The sequence below is a fragment of the Belonocnema kinseyi genome, chromosome 7, assembly GCF_010883055.1.
Source record: "Belonocnema kinseyi isolate 2016_QV_RU_SX_M_011 chromosome 7, B_treatae_v1, whole genome shotgun sequence".
NCBI classification, from domain to species: domain Eukaryota; kingdom Metazoa; phylum Arthropoda; class Insecta; order Hymenoptera; family Cynipidae; genus Belonocnema; species Belonocnema kinseyi.
The window spans coordinates 99,746,969-99,769,336 of NC_046663.1; the positions used below are offsets into that span (position 1 = coordinate 99,746,969).

At 28.4% G+C, this 22,368-nt stretch overlaps 4 protein-coding genes across 13 annotated transcripts in view; 3 read left to right on the forward strand and 1 right to left on the reverse strand.

Annotated features, from left to right (window-relative positions):
* LOC117177527 (proton-coupled amino acid transporter-like protein pathetic) overlaps window positions 1–4,989 on the forward strand; it is an 89,547-nt gene extending 84,558 nt beyond the window's left edge. For all 3 annotated transcript variants that reach the window (XM_033368301.1, XM_033368302.1, XM_033368300.1), the window contains 3 exons: window positions 868–1,051; window positions 1,124–1,290; window positions 4,532–4,989. In XM_033368301.1, coding sequence (XP_033224192.1) covers window positions 868–1,051; window positions 1,124–1,290; window positions 4,532–4,866 — 686 coding nt within the window. In that variant the 3' untranslated portion in view covers window positions 4,867–4,989. The remainder of the gene's footprint in view (window positions 1–867; window positions 1,052–1,123; window positions 1,291–4,531) is intronic.
* Window positions 4,990–7,945: 2,956 nt separating this feature from the next.
* On the forward strand, window positions 7,946–16,601 carry LOC117176841 (proton-coupled amino acid transporter-like protein pathetic). The gene is made up of 7 exons (XM_033367182.1): window positions 7,946–8,669; window positions 13,624–13,728; window positions 13,798–14,070; window positions 14,168–14,523; window positions 14,606–14,789; window positions 14,945–15,111; window positions 15,387–16,601. The coding sequence occupies exons 1-7, from the start codon at window positions 8,584–8,586 to the stop codon at window positions 15,710–15,712; spliced, it is 1,497 nt and encodes a 498-aa protein (XP_033223073.1). The 5' UTR covers window positions 7,946–8,583; the 3' UTR covers window positions 15,713–16,601.
* A 14-nt stretch (window positions 16,602–16,615) lies between these two features.
* On the reverse strand, window positions 16,616–20,363 carry LOC117176842 (DNA-directed RNA polymerases I, II, and III subunit RPABC5). Its single transcript, XM_033367183.1, has 2 exons — window positions 20,164–20,363; window positions 16,616–16,925 (listed from the first exon to the last, which is right to left on the reverse strand). The coding sequence occupies exons 1-2, from the start codon at window positions 20,256–20,258 to the stop codon at window positions 16,817–16,819; spliced, it is 204 nt and encodes a 67-aa protein (XP_033223074.1). The 5' UTR covers window positions 20,259–20,363; the 3' UTR covers window positions 16,616–16,816.
* A 310-nt stretch (window positions 20,364–20,673) lies between these two features.
* LOC117177307 (PAN2-PAN3 deadenylation complex subunit PAN3) overlaps window positions 20,674–22,368 on the forward strand; it is an 84,379-nt gene continuing 82,684 nt past the window's right edge. For 2 of the 8 annotated variants that reach the window (XM_033367911.1, XM_033367918.1), the window contains exon 1: window positions 20,674–22,089. The gene's annotated coding sequence lies outside the window, so the exon portion shown is untranslated. The remainder of the gene's footprint in view (window positions 22,090–22,368) is intronic. The other 6 variants (XM_033367917.1, XM_033367916.1, XM_033367910.1 and 3 more) reach the window with 5 other exon arrangements.

Below are 22,368 nucleotides of genomic sequence, written 5' to 3' on the forward strand. Positions count from 1 at the left end.
ATTTTACCGCGATTTTGCTGGAAGCGGGTGCAATTTTTCAGATTAGCACCCGCTCCCGGCGAAATCCTGCGGTTGTCCTTATGACAAATTTTTAATTATATAACGTGCACGAGTATGTCAAACATATTCTTTAAATGTTGTGAAAATTCAGTAAATATAATATAAAAATATTAAATATCAGATAATAATATGCTACAACTATGTACACAAAAATTTGAAGAATATTTTGAATGTCACCCATGCATCATAAAATCTAATGTCATAGAATACGTAATCTTATTTTAAAACTAAAATTTACCATCTGTATCGTCCGTTTTCATGCTGGTTGTATCATCATCGGCATCATCCTCATATTCGTCATCTTCATGTGCACTACTATTTTCTTCTTGATCCATTGCTATACTTTGCAATCGACGTAAAGACTTGCGAAACGCGTCTCAACACGCATAAACAAAAGTGGTCGGAATTCCAAAAAGCGAGTGAAATAGTTGACCTTCGAAGAGGGGCGCGCGCAGCCCCCTCCCCATTCCCCGTATCGCTCGAGCCTCGGGCACGGTTTTTGCACGGAAGATTTTGTCTGAGCGAATTTTACCGCGACAAAATTTTTAAATGGATCTTCCGCTACAGGTGAGGTGAACGGATCTTGCACTCGAAGTTTTTAGTACGATCTTGCACATAACAAAAATTACACGGCTTTTTTGAGCGCAACTCGATCCTTACGGATTTTGCCCTCAACTTTCGATGTTTCGATGGCCACAACTTTTGATTTTTTGGGAAAGGCTTATTTCAAATTGTATATTGAGAATCGAATGCAATGAAATTAACTTATTTTCTATCGACTTTTTAATTAACATTTACTATTTTCAGGTGTGGTAATGCCCCTCGAAAACAGTATGAAAACCCCGCAACACTTCATAGGTTTTTGCGGAGTACTCAACAAAGGAATGTCAGGAGTTACGATGATATATATTTTTTTGGGATTTTTGGGCTACGTCGCGTACCCTACTAATACGGCGGATTCTATCACGTTGAATTTACCAAAAGGAGAAATGTAGGTATTTTCTGGACACGCATAAATCAAATTAAAATGTTTGCATATTTTATATTTACTGTTTCCTTTTAGAGCTGCGCAGGCCGTTAAAATACTAGTTGGAACTGCTGTTTTCTGCACGTTTGGCCTTCAGTTTTATGTATGTCTGGACATCGGTTGGAATGCTATTAAGGACCGTTTCCAGAAAAGACCACTTCTTGCCAATTATATCATGAGAACGGTTCTTGTCACTGGCGCAGGTACTTATGCATAAGAAATAAATTCATTAATAGTAAAAACTTCGAAATTTATAGTAAAAATATTGCAAGAAAAATAAGTTTTTTTATTAAAGTAGTACCGTGTGTTGAAGTCTTGCATACAACAATAGGGTTACAGAATGTTTTGGAAACTAGGTGCACAGTCAAGCCCTAATTACTCAATCTTTAACTTAATTTTTAAATCCACAAAAGGGCTCATTGATAGTTGCAATGAATTTTCGAGACAAAATATGGCTGATTTTATTCTTTGTACAATTCTTTACAACTTTATTCTATTGGTTGTGTTCTTATGGGAATTACTTTATTTAAAGATTTAAACGTACGGTTTTTCTTAGTTAATCGTTTTGCGAATTAAAAAATCCTCTAACAATATTTAATAAAAAAAACTTGACAAATATTGCAAGGAATCTTTTTAACTATTGTTTAGAATGGAATTGAGATAACATATACGCAAATAACTATATTTTTGGTTAAACAGTAATTCTAACTTCAACTTATTATTTATTAAATATGCTTAGCTTCTTTTTATAAAATTCGGTACAATTGGAAATGGGCTTTTTCTTGTTTAAACTTTATAAATCAAGTTAAATATTGAATAATTCTGTCCTTCACTTGTATCTCGAGTACATTCTTAACAGCGGCAACTGTTTTAAATAAATTTAATACCTAATTAACTGGACTGTTTAAAAAATTCCAAAAATGTTGGTAAGGTAGGAATTTGCTATTTTTTGTTGTTTGAAAACAGTATAAGTGAAAAATCTTTCTAATTAAAAAACTTCTGCTACAGGGAAGTGTATATAAAACGAAAAGTCAGGAAATTTTTCAAAAAATTACTGGAATTTTTTTAGTAGTATCTATTTCAAAATACCCAAGTCTTAATAATTATTTTAGTACTTTGCAGCGAATTCTTAATAATAATAATAATAGAATAATATGATTATAATTCCGGGATTTAAAAAACTTTTATAATAATATTATTAAGAATTGTTTAGAATTCAATAAATATTGAAGAGTCCTTTACATTTGCGTGGATTAAAAATTGTACAAACAATTATTAGTAATAGAGTTGAACGATTTTTTTAAAAAGCAGATCTGGTATTTTTTCAAAAGTAAACTAGAAATTTAATTTATGAACAATAATAATATTATAATTCCGTTTTTTTTAAATTTCATAATAATATTAATGAGAATTGTTTAGAAATCAGTCAATATTGAACATTCCTTTACATTTGCATTGATTAATAATTATAAACGATACAGTTGGTAAATTAATCTGCGACCAATAGAATTTGTTTAAATTAAATGGAATTGCCTGGATTTAAAAAAATAGTATACCTGCAGTTTTTCGGAAGAGTGGCGTAGTTGAGACCTGACGGCTCATGGCGCCACCAGGTTATTTCATGTAAAATTGTGACCTTTTTTAATACAATATAGGCATTCGCTTTTTCTTTATGATTATAATACAATTTCTTTTCCTATTCCCAAATTCTTTGAAAGATTTAAGAAATTCAAAAGTGGCAAAATAGCGGTGGTTTTTCTAAAATTATTAAAGTCAATTTATTCCAAATTCGGCCATATTTTCCCCTGATTTTTTTTATTTCACGATATTCTATCCTGTGCCCGGGCCTTGATGAGAAGAAAGAATATTTTTTCGCCTGGAAAACAAAAATTCATATTTTTTGTAAAAATGACACAAGATACGAAAAAATTCAAAGCAATAAAATTGCTTTGAAAAAAACGGTGTTAAAACTGTTAAATTAGGTATTTTTTGGCTTTTGTCACAAAATAAAACTGTATTGTTGAGGGAAAAAATTAATCTTTTAGGATTTTATTCGTATTTTTGCAAAAATTTCGAAAAAAAAACATTTTTTTTACTTTCTTCATATTTTGGGTTATTGTGGCAAACGATGTGAATTTTTATTTTTCAAACAAACAAAAATGATCTCTTCTCATCAGAATATGGGGACAGCGTAAAATATCATAACATATACTCTCTAATTAGGATGAATCCATAAAAAAATCTAGAAAAAAACAGTGGAATTTTCAATATATTTTCAATAAATTTTATTAGATTAAAAAATATCACACTGTTAACAAAAATTTTGACCATTTTTTATAATACGCATTTTCAATTTAAAAAATACAATCGAGAAGATACATGTCGTCTTATTCCCTTTGAAAAACAACATATTTTAGTAGTCTTACAGTTAACAATATATTGAATTTCAGTAAGCAAATAAAAATCGCGAGATTAAGAAAAATATTAATTTTGCAATTAGTAATTAGTTAAAAATAAGATAGTTGTTGAGAAACGATTATGACAACTGGGTAAAGCCCATTTTTTCACCATCTTACTAAGAGAAACGATGATCAGGATTAAACCTTTTGTCAAATATGTTTAATATGTTTAATATTTTATGTTTCGTGTGATGTTTTTTATACGAAAAGATAATTTTACAAGTTTTTGAAATATTTCCTAGGTTCAAAACGTGAAAAAATGCTCTCTCAAAAAATTGAGAGACAACTAGGTAAACGGCAAATCATTTTTTCTCCACTATACTCTAAAAATAAAAAATAAATATATTTTCAAATCTTGAAAGTAAACCCTCACAGAACAACTTGTTTCTGTAGTTTTCTCGGCATTTCTTATTTTGACACCTATCTTATTTTCAATCTACATATTGCAAACCTTTTTTTTTTTAATTTTGTAATTTTTCTTTGCTGTTGATGTCATGTGAATGGTGAGAAGGTTTAATTTGTGACGGATATATACTTCAAATTTTGTAAATATCTGTTGCTTCATGTGAATATGAATGAATCGCAATAATTACTATAAATTTCCAAGAACTTTCCTATAATTTATATAATTTTTCCGGTGACTACAGAATTTTTCGGTAAATTTCAACATATTTTTTGTGAGTTTCAAGTAATTATCAAAAATTCAATTTCCTAAGTTAGAAATCAAGTCTCTAGTTTATTTACTAAATTTACCTCGAAGGTCAAAGTTTAAATTAAAGTACCGCCATAAAGTTATGGAATTTTGAAAGTAGCCTTCTGTAGCAACCTCGAATCGTTGACATTCCGCAAACACTCAAATTTAAAAGACATAGTTTCTTTTTTTTTGTTAAGAGAGCTCTTTTAAAACAAAAATCTATAGAAAAAGTGCTTACCCCTCGTCGCAATTATTTGACAATATTAAAATATACATTTTGATTTTCTTCAGTGTTGCTGGCCGTTGCTGTGCCATCCATTGGACCATTCATAGCACTGTTAGGAGCATTTTGTTTCTCGATTCTGGGACTTCTGGTTCCCGTTTTCGTTGAAACCGTTACCTACTGGGACATTGGATTTGGTAAAGGAAATTGGGTAGCCATGAAAAATGTAGTAATTACGATTATAGGTCTTCTGGCTTTAGTGTTTGGATCTCGCAGTTCCTTGATAGACATAGTGAAAGAACTTTCTGTTAAAAGTGGCAATAGTCCTATCCTGAATGCAACAATGGCAAGTGTTCTTAATGCAACGACAGAAAATAGTTTGCTTACAACTCTTGGCAATTAAATCATAGCGTTAGCACTTCAAGTGGCTATATTTAACTCCTAGCTGTCTCGAGTCTGTGACTGACCTCAAGACTACATTCATGAGCTGTAGAATTTCTAAACACAAAATAAATTTTTTGCACAATTGCAAGCCTCGCTCTATTGGGAATGGCTAAACTGCGATACGCTACCTGGTGACAAAAATTCGAAATAGAAAGAGTAGGCACGATTTTAAAGAAGCATTTTAATTTGTGCATAAAAGTGTTTTAACCATTTTTTTGTGAAGCTTATAGTATTTATTGGATAATAAAAATAAGTCTTTATCGCAAACAAAGTGTTTCAGATGGAATTTACATATTATACAATAAAAACCCACGATTCTGACAGAAATATTTTTCTAAAAAAAACAATTTTTGTTCACTTTATTGTGATTTTTAAAAGATTAGAAACTTAAATGGACTTATTTTGAAGCAAAAATAAACAAAGTAAATTTTTATTCATTTATAAATGAAATACTTACTAATTAAAAATCTGATCGAAAAGTTAGATTAGTATTCGTATTTAAATTCCAGTTGTCTATTATTCGTATTCTTGGCATAATATGGATAAAATTTGTCGCTAAATACATTAATTAAAGTTTATTTAAGCTTACAATAAGTTGAAACTCACATTAAATAATAAATTAATTGTATTTTTTTAAAACCTATTTCACATAAATGTGTTTTTTTATTGTATAAATTCGAAATCCTATTTAAAACTATTTGTTTCTGATGAATATTTGTTTTTAGTATTCAGTCATTGTTTTATACTTCACAAAACAATGGTAAGAACACTTTTATGGAAAAATTAAAGTACATGTTTAAAATTATACCTACTCTTTCTAGTGCCAATTTTCGGCACCATGTGGCGTAATGGTAGACCACCATTCCCAATATTTCGAATATATTTTATTACACTCTAGGAAACAAAAGTTCACGAGGCATCTAGAGACAGAATTTCATGAAAGCAGTTTCTTATGCGACTAAGATTTTGTAAAGTAGTTGCATCATCGAAGCAGGAAAATCTCGTACAATACGAAGCACTTTCCTTCTTATGATTAAAATTCATAAACAATGTAAATATAAAATTTTCTAATACAATTTCTTGTTGAAAGCTTACAAAGTATGCGTTTCGAAGTAGACTAAACTTGAGGCGAAAAAAAAGAAAGTACTATGAAAGTGATTAAAGTTTTAGGAATCGTATTTTTGCACAAAATGTAATAGAAAAAAAAACAAAAGAAGAAACTGGAAGTTCATCGATTATTTATACAGTGACTAGAGCGCAAATATTGAATTTGAGATGCAGGCTAATAATCTCAAAAATACGCTCTATGTAGATCGTTTTTGATAGTTTGTAAAACTCATCGCTTCGAGAAATATAGGAAGATTAAAATCCGAAAAGTGTAGAAATAAGTAGGAAATTGTCTAAAAAAAAGACAAATTAATTTGGAAAACCAGAAATTAACAGTATTCGAATTTGTAGGAAAAGCACTTCCCATCAGGAATAATTTACTACTCAAAATGGAATTTTTGATCATCGCTGATCTTTTTTTTTAGTAGAAAAATAATTAGTTTAAGCGATTGTTATACTGTGTAGCTATATACTTTATTGGAATAATTACCCTTTAGCAATGAATTTTATATATACGAATTTTCATACGGGGTAATTCTAGAAATTCAAAGAGAAAATGCTATAATAAGACTAGATAAAATTATCAAAATCTATAGACGATTCTTTTTGTATTTATTTTTTATTTTTAATAACTATTGTTATCAATTCGAGCTAACTAGTTTCAAAAACTATAATTTTATTAAGCGACTGGTTTCTGTTTTTATAATGAAACTTTATTTTTAAGCTAAATAAAAAATACGTAAGTTTACCTTGGTTGTTATACATATAAGTTTTTTAATTGTTAATTTTATCGCTTGCAAAAAGAAGTGTGTGCTTAAACTTCTGTTTCAAGCGAATAAACGTGCGTGATGTAAAAAATCAATTTTTCATTTAAAAATATCTCAACTAGCCAACAATTGAAAAATGTATTGTTTAAATTTATTTAATATTAAAAACTTTTTAAAAATTAAATTGAACTTTCATTGAATAAATCCTAAAGACAGTCTGACTATTAAAAGTGATCCCTTTGATTGGACCTTGAGAGCTTTTAAAAAATCTTTCCAATTTCAATTTTGAAAACATATATTTAAATAGGAAAATTAATTGCGCATCTTTTTCTTTCTCAAAAAAATCTAGCTATTTTAGTTTTCAAAAATAAATAGAAAAAACTATTTTTCATCAAACCAAAATTTAATTGTTTTGTTTACTTCATCTCGCGCTCAGTGACTCAATTTTGAGAATTTCGTAATCAAATTTACTTTGATTACGCTTTACATTGTTCTTAGGGTAGTGATGCAAGTTCAAAGTTCAAATATAATATTGAAGTTATCTGGAAAGTACACAATGAAAACTGTTGTCCTTAATAAATACAGTTTCTCTTATTTGAAATTTTCTTTAAGGAATGTCTACCATCATTTTTTAATAAGTTTAAAAAGTCAAATAAAATATATTGATAATAAAACATTTTTTAGTACTTATTTAGTTTGATTGTGTACTTCGAACGTGCTGCCAGCCGCACTCTTATCACCCGAGCGCAGACTGCAACCAACAGCGCTGGAATTCAAACAATCATAGTTTTTTAAACGCTCAATCAATCGAAGTAAATTTTTTCAGAAAATTTCTTTACTTCCTTTTGAACACCTTTCCCGCAGAAACTTTTAGCTGACTTAAAATTCGCTTCACTCGCCAAACGCTGGAAAGTATCACTGTCGAATTTTTACGTCATAAAAAATTATCTTTTTTTTTTATATAAATATTTTAACTTTTAACACACATCATTACCCTAAGAACAGTATAAAGCGTAATCGATGTAAATTTGATTACGAAATTCTCAAAATTGAGTCACTGAGCGCGAGATGAAGTAAAGAAAACTATTAAATTTTGGTTTTGTGAAAAAATAGTTTTTTCTATTTATTTTCGAAAAATAAAAGAGCTAGCATTTTTTTATGAGAAAAAAAGATGCGGAATTAACTTTCCTATTAAAATAAATGTTTTTAAAATTGAAATTTAACAGATTTTTTACAATCTCTCAAGGACCAATAAAACGGAGCTCTAGAATTCTGTAACCGGTTATTTTACGTGATCTCTGAATTGTTTATAAAATAAAGATACTCCTTCGAAAATATTCACTGAAACTTACTTGTTTTGCAACAAAGAAAAGAATAATATGAAGATATAACACGTACGCTTCAGATTACTAAGAGCTGTAGTGCTTGGAAAACGGATCAGACACATCGATCTCATATGTATTTCGTTATCTAATGCGAGAGAACAAATTTCTTGAGACATGTGTTTAAAAAAATGTCTTGCATTGACACAAATCAGTATTGATCCGATCGGCAGTTGGATCAATCAGTCGCTGCTGCCCATCAGTGTCAGGATTGTTAATCTTCACTCTTCATTGCATTTTTTAGTTTAAAATCAATTAAAAAGTAAGAAACAAATAGAAAAACCTCAATTTTGACCAACAGCTACAGTAAATTTTAGGGAATATTATACAGTGAATATAAATAGTTTATCAGGTTATAGGCGTCGAATTTATTTAGTGTCTTGATTAATACATATTCTGTAATAAATTAATATTACAATTATGAAGGAAACGAATATTCATAAAGCTGAAAAATCGCAAGAAAAGAAAAATGCTGAAATTTCTGCCAATAAATTTCTTCAGTGGATGTAAGTACAGTTTTAATAATTTTATTATGTTCATTTGGAATGCATTTGTCATTTGTGAAGTAGAATTTAAAACGTCTGGAACAAAATAATTTTAATCAGAACATTATCAATAAATTGATTTAAAAGAATTCGTATTTAAAGATTATATCCTTTAATCAGTTTAATTCAATTTAGTAATATTTCTCTTACGTATGTAACAAAGTCTCAAGAGCTGATTTTTATCATCGCTGATAATTAATTTAATTATCTATTCTTTGAATTTCCTCGTTATACCTTAATTTACGTCAGAAATTAATCAATTTTAGATCATGCTACAGCAAATGATAAATTTTAATCCTATTTTTTTAAATTAGAATAAATTTTTATCGCAATTTTTCATGTAACTTTTTCAATGTGAATTAATTGTTAAGCTGACACATTTAAAGACTTTAAATTAAAATAACGAAAAATATAACGTTTTAAATTTTGGAAAACGTCAAATTTGAACGATTTCAGTTTAGTGATCTGTAAACTTTAAAAACTTTAAAACTTAAATTCTTTACATTAGATAAGAATTTTAATTATAAAGAATCATGGTTTTGAATAAAGAATTTAAGCTTTTAAATTTTGAAAATATGGAAACTCATTTTTTGAAACCATAATTTTTTAATTTTCACATATGAGCAGATATTTAAATTTTTAAATCATCAAAAGTGTAATGCTTTAAATTTTAAAAACTCTACATGTTGAATGATTTAAGTTTGGATGCCTGGAAATTTCGAAAGCTTTAAACTTGTATGTTTTAAATCTTGGAAGAGTTCTAATTGAAATTTTAATTTTTTTATATCCCCCTTTAAATTTTAATAAGCATAGAATTTTTAACGATTTAAGTTTTAGAATAATCAACTTGTAAAATGTATAAGGAAAACGATTAATTATTATGAAAACGTCGAAGTTTGAGACCTAATTAATCCAACATGTGATTAGCGTTCTATTCCTAAAAATAGATTATGTCCAACAAAGAGGTCATTAACTTAAAATATTTTCCTGAAGATTAGACAAGATTAAATAGCAACTTAAAAACGATGTTACAGGAACTCGATACTGTAGATTATATTCTTTTCGGAACTCACAAGGAACCGAAGTACAAAAAGGCATCGTTCATAATTAATGATCATATCATAATCTGTTTTAATCAAATTCATGATATTGGTAATTTAATTTTAATCTGAATTACAATATTAATGCGGCTGAAACTTTTTTTCATTTGAAGTAATAAAAATTGAACTTCAAACTAAAACACTTAAAGTGGAACTATTTTAAATTAGAAACTAATAAAATTGATGTTCAACATTTTTTTCATTTAAACGCACAGTAATTTTTACCTATAAAATGGAAGGTTTTAAAACTTTTCAATTTAACCATTTTTTATTAAAACCCAATTCTTCTAAATCAAACAGTTTCAAGATTTGTGTTAGAAAGTCTATCCGCACTATCGTTTCCAATGCCTTAATTTGAAGAATGAATCATCAAATTTGTAAATGTTCAAAATTACACCATTAAAAAAAATTTAAGTCACAAACATTACTAATTAAACGATCAAAACTTTTTAAAATAATAATTTCTTAAATTAGAAAATAAATTATTTTAATTTTCTGTCGTTTTAAAATAAAATTTTTTAAATTATTATTTATAAATCGAAATTCAACACTTTGACTTAGACATGAAAAATGGAACGATTAACATTGTGACGCTCTAAGTTTAAATTAAAACTTACATTTGTACGATTCAAGGCTATTTCAAACAATTCAGTTTCAAATTGCACAATTTTCAATATTTGATTTAAAATGACTGATTGCAAATTAACAGTCAAATATTGCTAAATATTGCAAAATGGTTCATTTTCAATTAAAAAATTTCAAATTAAATAGGTTAAAAATAGAATATTTTCGACTGTAACAATATTTAAATAGGATTTGAAAGAGAAAAAAAGCTTTTAATTATGAATCTATTAACTTGAAGTTAATTAAAAATTTTAAATAGTTTATATAGTTTTAATCGGATTTTTACATTTGTTTGACTACTAAGGTTTTTCAACTGAAAAAATTCGATTATTAACGTGAAGATCAGTAAATTGTTTAATTTTCAAGAAATTCAGCATTATCTTGTAAGCTCAATTATATGTTTTAATACTCGAACTACAGTTTTTATTGCCTAACATTAAAAATAATTTTTTTTAAATGTCATCTTCTTATAATTGAAGAATCTTCAAATTGAATGCTTTCAGATTACAATTTCGAAAACAGGACAATTTCAATTCCTTAAAAATTTAATATTTTCATATACGAATTTTGAAAATTGGATCCTGTGAAATTCAAAGGAATTAAACTGTAATATTTCTAATTGAAACATTCAAAAGTAAATAATTAAACATTTTTGAATTTGACCTTAAAATATAAATTGCACCTTTTAAAGTCAAAGCTTCGGAAATTCTAGCATTTTGAATTTTTATTAGATACAAAATTATAATTTAACATTAAAACTGATTAGACTAATTTTTTCTAAAATAAAAAAATTAATTAGGTTATTCTAAAAAAAACGTTTAAAAATGAATAGTAATTTTAAATGGGTATCAATAAAAAAGAAGATTCTACTGCGATCACTAAAAATGGTGATATTAAACTTCAATTGTTTTAAGCAAAAAACCACTTAGAAATGAACCATTTAAAATTTTTTAATTATACTCTTTAAATATCTACCAATTGGAGTTTAATTGTAAAATTATAAGTTATGAAACAGAAATTTTTTTATTTAGCGTTAAACATGATAATTCAGAACTCTAAAATTGTCACCATTTAAAATTAAAGAAATTATTTAATTACTGAGGTATGAATTTCAAATAGTTTAATTTGTATTTATTATTATTTGAAACAATACAATTTTTGTTATTCAAATAGTTCAATTTTTAAAACTTTCTGTAGAATTATTAACCATTTTTGAAATTTTCCAATAAAATATTTGTCAATATGAAATAATTTCTATGTTTAAATTTTCAACTGAAATTCTGACCATTTTAAGATACTGCATTGATCCAATGTTTGAAATTGCACAATATTAAGCTTTTCAATTCGAAATTGCTTTCCATACACATCTAAAATTATTAAATTTAAAACTGGCTATCAAGCCTTTTAATATGAAATTTTGAAATATAAGAGAATATGGAATTCTAAACCTTCAAAAATAAAGAAATTGCAAATCAAAGATTTTAGAATCGCACTTCAAAAAAAAAATTATTTTAATACGAAATTGTAGATAATATGAAAATGATAATAATAAGTATCATATCACGTACTATCAAGTGATATGGAAAGTGTTCGGATAGATTTTTTACTAACAATTTGTATTTCTTTCCAAAAAAAAGCAATCTTATTTTCACCCTTCAAAATTGCAGAATTTTAAATATTGTGAAACTTTAAAGTTTAATTATTCTAAACATTTTGAAAATTGTATACTTTCTAATTGGAAACCTTCACTGAGAGAACTTTGCAATGGTAACATTTTCGAAAATTTTAAATTTATTTAATCAAAGGATGTATGAGGATGTCACTTTTTTGTGAACACGATAACTTGAAAACGATTGCATATAAATTGATGAAATGTGCAGACCTTATTTTCACCAATAATATATTGAAACTGATCGAAGAATTTATAAAAATATTTATTGCGTATTTTTGAGCTCTTTATAATATTTTTAAAATCGATTTTTTTTTTATAGTAAAACTTTCTTCATGAACATAATTCAAAGTTGATGCAAGAATATAAAAGATTCCTTGGTTCAAGATGAATCGATTGACCTATAATATTAACACATTTTATCAGAGAGTAAGGAAGTTTTCGTCATTTATATTATATTTAAAATCGATTTTTTAGTAAAAGTTGATTGATTCTGGTAATTTAAAGTTGATGCAAGAATAAAAAAGATTCCTTGGTTCAAGACGAATCGATTGACCTATAATGTTAATACATTTTATCAAAGAGTCAGGAAGCTCTGGTCATTTATATTATATTAAAAATCGGTTTTTAATGGTAAAAACAGTCTCATTCTTATAATTTAAGTTGATGCGAGAATAGAAAAGATCTTTCGATTCGAGGCAAATCGGTTGAACTATAATCTTAATACATTTTGATGAAGTTGTAAGGAAGATTTGGCAATGCATAATATTTGAAAAAACGGTTTTTTTTTTAATAAAATTTTTTTCATTAACATAATTCAAAATTGATGCAAGAACGGGAAAGATTCCTTGATTCGAGGCAAATTGATTGACCTATGATATTAATACATTATATTGAAGAGTATGGAAGTTACGCTCATTTATAATATTTGAAACATCTCTTTTGAAGAGAAAAACTTCTTTAATGCACGTAATTTAAAGTTGATGCATGAATAGAAAAGACTTTTCGAACATAAATTTTCAAATAATATATTTGTGATGATTCTGGTAAAAATATCATAAAGTTGTGAAAGGAATAGGGTGCAACGGGACTCTTTCCCCTTCCCTTTTCCAGTAAATTTCTATTTTTAAATCGATCAAAATATTCTTTCGAGATGATGATGTGAACTCGAGATCGAGTTCACATCTAGTTTAAAATTCAATCATTTTATTTTGAAGTTCAAAATTCATAACTTTAAAAGCTACGGTAAAGCATGTTTTATAATTTTACATTCTTTTATCATTAATAATTTTATAAGATGTCAAATTGACGCATATTAATTTACTGATGCATTGGCTGGATTGGGTCATATAGAATTTTTTATATTGAAACTTCGAAAAACTGGTCCTTTGCATGTGTATGCTCACATACATATTAATGAAAAGAGCCTGGATTTATGAAAGAAAAGTTTATTTGGCAACAATTAAAAATATTTCAGTACCAGTTCTTTTAAATTATACTAATAATAATGTAATGTCTTTAGACACAAAGTCCAAAATGGTTCTCCTGATGTGGAAACTGGACAGCCAACTGAAGATGGAAAAACCTTTAACCCCTTTCTGGAACGAAACGTGGAAAATCCAACAACGTAAGAGTCGTTTTTATTTAAAAAATGATCACAAATTGATTTTTATTGATTTTTGTTAATAAATTACAGAGACGGTGATACATTAACACATTTGCTAAAAGCAAGTCTAGGAACTGGAATTCTGGCGATGCCAGTTGCATTTAAAAACGCTGGACTTTTTATGGGAATAATTGCAACTCTTCTCGTAGCTTTTGTGTGCACTCATTGTTCTTATATTCTCGTGAAATGTGCTCACGTTTTGTACTTCAGAACGAGAAGAACAGAAATGGGTTTTGCCGATGTTGCTGAAGCTGCTTTTGCAACTGGTCCTAAATGGTCGAAAAAATTCGCAAAGTCCTTTAGGTGAGGCGGAAAGGTTCTAAATCAAATTTGAAACTCAATTTAAAAAAAATCTATAATACAATTTTTGACTTTAATGGATTTTCTAATTTACTTTCAGATATTTCATACAAATTTGCCTCTTCGTAACTTATTTCGGAGCCTCTAGTGTCTATGCAGTGATCATTACAAAAAATTTTCAACAAGTTCTGGAATATTACACTCAAGCTGAAGTGAACGAGCGACTTTTGATAGCATCTTTATTGTTGCCGATAATTCTTTTGTGTTTGATCCCAAATTTAAAATACTTGGCTCCTGTTTCCATGGTGGCAAATATATTAATGGGAATCAGTTTGGGAATTACTTTTTACTATTTGGTGATAAATCTTCACCCTTTGAGTGAAATTCCTAAGATGGCCCCAGTCGGAAATTTTCCGACGTTTTTCAGTATCACTATTTTTGCTATGGAAGCTATTGGTAAATATATAAATAAATCCGAAATCGTAAAACATTATAAATGACAATTTAATTATATATGTAATTCTAATTTATTTTTAAGGTGTGATGATGCCTCTCGAAAACAGCATGGAAACTCCACAAAACTTCATTGGAATTTTCGGTGTTCTTAACAAAGGAATGGCTGGAGTTACTATAATTTATATTCTCCTTGGATTTTTGGGATATTGTGCCTATCCTGATAACACAGCTGATTCGATTACTTTGAACCTTCCAATCAATGAAATGTAAGACATTTTATCTGTCTGAATTTTTTAGTAACTTTTTTAATAAATTAGCAGGAAACCGCATTTCAATTTGTTTAAGCTATATTAGCAGTAGAAAATATTGTTTGTTAATAAATGTTTTATTTTAATGTCCTTATCAAATTTTTATTTTTTAGCCCTGCTCAAATTGTGAAAATATTCATTGGACTCGCTGTCTTCTGCACTTTTAGTCTTCAGTTTTACGTCTGTATCGAAATTGGATGGAATGCTATTAAAGATCGATTTGAAAAAAAACCAGTCCTTGCAAATTATATATTGAGAACCATTCTTGCAACCGGCGCAGGTAAATTTTGAGCCTTCGATTATAAAATATTGATTAAACTACGAAATACTTGGAAACGAACAAAAAAAAATAAAGATCCTCTTATCTTTCTTTCTTTATTTTTTTAATCACAAGCTATATTGGTTTTTTAATTTGCAAGAATTTCGTAGGTAAATTTGATTTTGATTTGCTCCTAATTTATCTAATTTAAATATATTGATTCATCTTATCGATTTTCAGTTAATTAAAATATTTACTCTTATTTTAAACATCAAACTTTCTATTTAAATTTTTAGTTCTGCTGGCAGTTGCTGTCCCAACTATTGGGCCATTTATAGGACTAATAGGGGCATTTTGTTTTTCCATCCTCGGACTTCTAGTTCCAGTTATCATCGAAATGATTACTTTTTGGAATATTGGTTATGGACCAGGAAACTGGATGGTTTGGAAGAATGTGATAATTTGCATAGTTGGCTTTATCGCTTTAGTGGTCGGATCTAAAAGTGCTATTGCAGATATCCTGGCCATATATTCCGGAGGAAATGCAATAGTTCAAGAAACAACACTGGAATCTGTTTTCAATAATACTACTGAAGATCTATTTGCAACTATAAGTGCCTAAGTAGTACTTAATGATGTACACTAGTTACCTTAAGTTCAAAAATGAGCATTGTTAACTGTAACTAATCTTAGAAGAGAACTGAAGGCAAACTTTAGAGAAAAAAAATTTCGGGTTAAAATTTATGGTTTTTGTTTCTCTTTACGTAAAATTTACAATTATTACTAAATTCCAATGTTATAAGGCCCATTTTATTCCTTAATGGAGCCTCCAAAAATCTCTTTGATACGTTTTTGTTTTAAAAAATTTATAAAAACATTTTGTTTATAAAATTATTTATTGTATAATTCCTAAATATAATTTTTAAATTAAAAATGTACTAAAAAAATGTGTATACAATCCTACAGAGAAAATCATAACATTCAAATATTTCTAAAGTTCACTTTCAGTTCTCTTCAACAAATATTTTCAGTTAACAACATGAATATTTTTCTCGGTTTTATCAATCATTTTCAACAATGCTCATTTTTTAACTTTAGAAGGCAGCTGCAATTGAAAATTATGAAATACGAACTGCGATTTCATATCTTTGTGAATCTGCAAGTCTGGATTATTGAGACTAAAAATATTATGGTTGGGAAAAATAGATCCGAGAATCGAATTGATCAGTATTCAAATTTACTTTTCCCAAGCAGAAAATGTTAGCAAATAATGACGATGTAAAGATTTAGATTTAAAAATATTTCGTATTTTTAAATCTATCTTTACTAGATAATTAAATTATTATAAGTTTTGTAAAAATATTTCTCCAATTAGGTCTACTTTAAGATTTTTGGGGAGCCGTATATTGTAAAAATTCTAAAAAGCTTCCTGACTGAATGATAAAATGAACGTGTAGTTACTGATTTAAATTAATGCATATAGATAGAGTGAAATAAAACGAATTTGTATATGAACTTCTATTATATTCAATTGCAAAAATTACATTAATATCACAATGCGTTTACAATCAATTATAGATCTTGAATAAGAGCAAAAAACTGAATCAATGCTTCTTGGTTACAAACCATAGTTACTGAACTGTAGACGTGAATCTTGTACTTCAAAAATGTGTCTATAAATAAGGTTGAAAGTGAAATAATTCTTCTTTGGACACGAAGAGTTGAATTATTTTTCCAGTGGTGCGTAATTGAGAAGTTTTTCAATCAAATCCACGTGACCCAGCAACATTCTACGGCAGCAATATCTTTTCAGGCCCAGTGAATCGAGCGCATCTCTGTAAGGAAAAATATATTAATTTATTTAATAAAGAGAAAAAGTTGTCATTATTTTCAATGAAAATCCACAATAACAATTAGCTTAAAACCCGACGAAAAAACTTTTATCGTCTTTAAAAACCAATTTCAGTAGTATGGTCATTCATAGTAAATTATGGTTCAATTGAATTGCAATTATATTCAGTTACATTCGATTGAACAATAAACATTGAAAAAAAGTTTTTGCTACTAAATACCTTCGTAAGTATTTCTTAAATCATTTCCAAAATTACAACTTTAAGCATTTTTAAACATTAAAATTTTTAAACTTTTCTAAAGACGAATGTTTTTGAATTTGTGTTATATATAATTTTTATCAAATTTGGGGTCCTTAAATCTAAAAGTGAATTGAAAGTTAACCCACATAGCACACATCCCGCAAAAATAAGATCTGGCCTAGTATTTTACGGAAAAGCATAGGTCTAAACCTGGGATAGGCCTGGTTTTTTCGGGATGTGTGCTATGTAGGTAAGTGTTCTACGCTCCGATTTGCATAACTATTTTTCTGTGATTTATCGTAGAAATAAATTTAGTACATCAAATTTATATTTAATTTATCAAAATTAAATTTATGGTGACGGAATAGAGCAGCAATTGAAAAATTTATAATTTACGCATTCAACACTTTTATTCCAAATCAAAAAATTTTTTAAATATAAAATTTTAAATTAAAATCCTTATTATAGCTTAATAATTGTAAATGGAAAAGGTATAAATTGCAATAATGACATGTTAACCAAATTCAAAATTATTTGGTTTTTATTTAAATAATTAATAATTGTATAATTTAAAAAATAACTGATTTTAATACTTTCCTACTATAAATTCACAACATCTAAATCGCGGTTCAAGTTTCAAACTTCAGGAAAACCTTAATATTCCAAGCAATTTTGAATTTATCGTTTGGAAATTTAGACGCTCAAAGTTATAAAAGAACTTTTAAGGAAAACGTAACCTACTATTTTGCTAAAAATTTCATGTTTTAGAAAAAACAACCTAAAATGCATTAAAATTCGAAAATATCAGAGTTAAGTGTTGAAATAATTAAGAAAACTTTAAAGTTCGCAAGTGTAAAAATTACAAGCGTTGTAAAGTCTGTACGTTTCAAATTTTGAATCTTAAATTGAAAAAAAAACTTTACGACGCCTCAAATTTCCGGAATTATGAAAATAATGATTTAATTATATGAAATTATTTAAATTAATGCTATAAAATATTAATACTGTAAGGATTTCTGGACATGTACTTCTGAAATATTGGGAACATCAAATTTTTCTGCTCGTCAAATTCGGAATAAAAAGATAAATGGAATAAATGCTTTTTTTTAACGAAACAGGTAATAGTTGTTATTTTGACCAAAAAAGATAAATGGTTAACAAAGTGGTTGAATTTTCAGGCACAAAATACGAATATTGTCGACCGATAATTTGCAACTTAAAGATTAATTTTCAAACAAAAAACAAATTTGCAACAAAATATATGAATTGTCGCCAAAATAGTTGAATTCTCAACTGAAAAAGATTATTTGTCAACCAAAAATGAAATAGGCTCGGAAATATGTTTAATTTGAAGTTAAAAAATTTATTGTCAGTCGAAGAAAACAAAGAATTTTCAACTATAATAATGTATCTTTTACCAACAAAAAAAAGATGAATTCTTAATGAAAAATGTCGTAGTTGATATTTCAACCAAAAAATAAGTTTACTTTAAATAAAAAAAGCGAAATCCACAACAAAAACAGGTTAATTTTCAACTAAATAGTGACAATTTTCACAAAAAAAAGGATGAAATTTCGACCCAAAGAGATGAATTTTCAATATAAAAAAATTGTTATTCAAGCAATAAAAAAATGGTTAAATTTTCTATAAAACAGACTTTTCAACCCGCAAATAATAATTCTCAATAAGAAAGATATTTTTCATCCGCTTAGTTGAACTTACAAACTAAAAAGAACTATAAAAAAAACAGTTAAATGTTCAACATTGAGTAAATTAATATTGAGAAATATTATATATTTGTATCCTAAAAGTCCCTTTAACTCTATTTTTCAAGGATGAGCAATATGGGTTACATTGCAGAATAGGGGTGGCCATCTGTCACCTCCGTTTTGACTGAAAAAAAATTGTTTGGCACCAAACTATTAGAATCTTTAATTGAACGATTAATGAAGCGATTTGATGAGGCAAAAGTTCAAAATTATTGTTACTTTTGTTACTATGATGTCTCAAATATGGGTTTGTCGCGATATATCGGAATAATAATATTTAATGAGAAGTTGTAAATGGGTCGGGATTTGAACAACATTTTTTTTACTGCCTTCCCGCCCACACGAAAGGTTGGGAAAGGGTAGGGTTTTGATAAAATTATTTTTGTGACCCTTCAAAGGAGCGTTTCTGGTATTTTGGATGTTTAAAAGCACCTAAACGGTGAGTTAAATATGATCATTCCGATATCGTAACATACCCATATTTAAGACATCGTAGTAACAAAAGTAACAATAATTTTAAACTTCTGCCTGGTCAAATCCCTTCATTTATCGTTCAATTAAAAATTCTAATAGTTTGTTGCCAAAAAAAACTGTTTTTCCAGACAAAAAACAGGTGACGCCCCTATTCTGCAATTGCACCGCAATGTGAATGTGTTCAGTTTTCTGAAAACTTAAAAACTAAAAAAAAACTTGAAAAACAAATACAAACAAAACGAAAGCATATTTTTTTTGAAAACTTTAAAATTTCCACCATTACACTTTGCAACTTTGAGTACGTATCGTTTTACGAAGCCGTTTTTCACGTTCGCCTAGGTTTAGCTATTCCGTTTGAACTCTTCCAAGTCTAAAATTATGGATGGGACATCTTTAAAATTTAATATACAGTTTGTTTTTAGCAGTCTGTAGATTATTCAAACGTGCAAAACTGTAAATTAAATAACGAATCCTTTATTGGAATTAGTTAAATGTTTAAAAAGACTTTTTAATAAGTCATAAAATGCGCTAAATGACGCAAAACTGTATGTATTAAGAAGCGATATTTTCCACTTTATAATTAATTTACTTGAAAGAAAAATACCTAATTCGCGATACACCTTATTCATTATTATTGGATTTATTGCATATTTTCTGATTGATTAAATACCATTTCTCTCATCTTTTATGAAATATTACTCCAGAAAGGTTGAGGTTATGTTTTGGAAAACACTCACCCTTCTGTGTATTCTGCTTGTAGAAGACCAAGGTAAGCCTCCCACTTATTCCCTAATACTTTGCCGCATGTAAAGCAACGCACAGGAATAATCATTGTGATAATAACGGCAAAATACGCGCAAAATTTCACTTTTTTGCAGAACGAACTTTTTCACAACACGTGAAGGTGTGCAAACGTCAGCGAGTATACTGCGCGTATCTTTTTGCGCATGTTGGTACGCTTGCGTACGGTAGTAAAAACTGATTTTGCATGAAACATATGATATTGGAATTATGATTAAATTTGCATTAGATAATTTAGAACAGCGAGATTCAATTATTTGCCACAAGATAGAGATTTAATTACACATACACAAATGTAGTCTTTTTTAAATATTGTCAACTTGTAAAATTTGAAAGAAGGCGGAAAATTACTATCCAATAAGAATACGTCTCTCCACGCATACTGAAACCACACAGTGAAATTTCGATATTTTAAAGATTTGCTTTCGCGAAAGATTATAAATTATAATAATATCTTTCGGGTCCAATCTTTTAAATAAACACACTCTATCCGCTATTAATTATTAAACCAAAGTAGTTATTTTTCAGATCATTATATTATAATGGTCTTCGGACCTATTTCATAGAAATTTAACAAACACAGGAAACAGGTGTTTTTATAACCTCCAAAAATTGAAAATAGACTTCTTTTAAATTGGAGAGATCAGTTTTGTTGGTTTTGTTTCATAGTGAATAATATTTGTGTCAAAGTGTGAAATAAACTGGTCTGTTCGGAAAATCAGAGAGCTGCGATTTGCCATTGAAGAAAGAGAGTGTAATTGTCAGGTTGTGAGTGAGAAGGAAAGAAAAGTCGAAAAGAGGGAGAAACATAATCGAATGGAACCCCAAGCTCCCCAAGCTCAAGGGAGAACCGTAAACACGGAAAATCGAATTGGCTGAGCTTTCTCATCCTTTGTCTGCGGAAATCGAAAAATGTTAAAATACGGTTAGGTAAGACTTTGTTAATTCTTCCTGAAAAACAATTTTATTCGGGAGTGCTCGTGTAAATCCGGAGACCTGGTTAATCGTAATTTTGGCGCCTCGCGCTAACGCGGAGTGCGGACATCACTGACAGGCCGTTTGGGTTATGTTAAAACCGCGAAGCTCAGTGAAGCTCCCAACCCTTCCAACGTATTTTCTGGGTTTTCAGTGATTTTAAAATATCCCTGATTTTCTTTGGTGACCCAGAATTTTTGTCAATTTTCCCCGACTTTTGAACTGGTTTTCGCGAGCTTGGTGACGTTCTTAGCGTCAAGCTTATAGCCACGAAGTATTCAGAAGTATTGTTGCCTACGCGAGTTTTATCAGTATTGTCAAAATCAGCTGCCATTTCTATATACACATGCAACTGCTGTTCCCGTCTGTTTCAGCCTTCGCTTCTATACGTGTCGACTTATTTCCTTCTTTTCTCCCGAATAATAAGTCAAACTGGTAGTGGAATTAATTACTTTCGGCGAATTTGGTCCATTTTCTAACAGTCCGATGGTCGGTTTCTTTTATTTTTGATTCTTGTAGCATCTTTGTTTTCATTTTCAGTGGCGATGTGTTAGCCTGTCGCGACGACAATCAAGGTCTTTTAATTCCTTCATTGTTTTCTTCCCTGCAATACGAGAATGCAAACTGTTGATTTTCGGTCATAAATATTATACCGATATTATGGCAAGTGACTGTAATTCAAATTTGTTTTTTTTTTTAATTCAGTCATTGTTGTAAAGTGAAAATAAATTATTTTAAGATTTTTAGTTAGAGTTTTTAAAATTTGAAAAGTGATTTAGCTTCTTTGGGATATCGAGAGTGAAATAGAGACAATTCTGTTGAAACTGGTTACTATGCGGTACATTTTCAACAATTGTGATTAAGACAACAACACAGGAAACACTCGGGTAAGATTGATTTATTTGTATGATTTTTATTTAGTAAATATTGCTTCTGATTATGAACAGGAAAATAATACGGAATTTATTTCATTAATGTTTAATGGAAATGATTATTCTTAAGTAGGTTTCTAATAACGATGATGATTTGCATTTTGAAATCTAAAGTGGATATTGATAGAAAGTACTCCTATCGATTTTTTGCCCACTTGCCAAATTAGGTCAGTTTTTAAATTTATTCATAGAAATAATATTTCATTTACTTAAGGGTCATCCATAAACTACGTC

Bases quoted from the DNA above. Each gene is read 5' to 3' on its own strand.
- LOC117176841 (XM_033367182.1), top strand. From the start codon at position 8,584: ATGAAGGAAACGAATATTCATAAAGCTGAAAAATCGCAAGAAAAGAAA. The intron at 8,670-13,623 runs GTAAGTACAGTT...TAATGTCTTTAG, and splicing joins AATAAATTTCTTCAGTGGAT to ACACAAAGTCCAAAATGGTT. The intron at 14,790-14,944 runs GTAAGACATTTT...TTTATTTTTTAG, and splicing joins AACCTTCCAATCAATGAAAT to CCCTGCTCAAATTGTGAAAA.
- LOC117176842 (XM_033367183.1), bottom strand. From the start codon at position 20,258: ATGATTATTCCTGTGCGTTGCTTTACATGCGGCAAAGTATTAGGGAAT. The intron at 16,926-20,163 runs GTGAGTGTTTTC...TTTTCCTTACAG, and splicing joins CAAGCAGAATACACAGAAGG to AGATGCGCTCGATTCACTGG.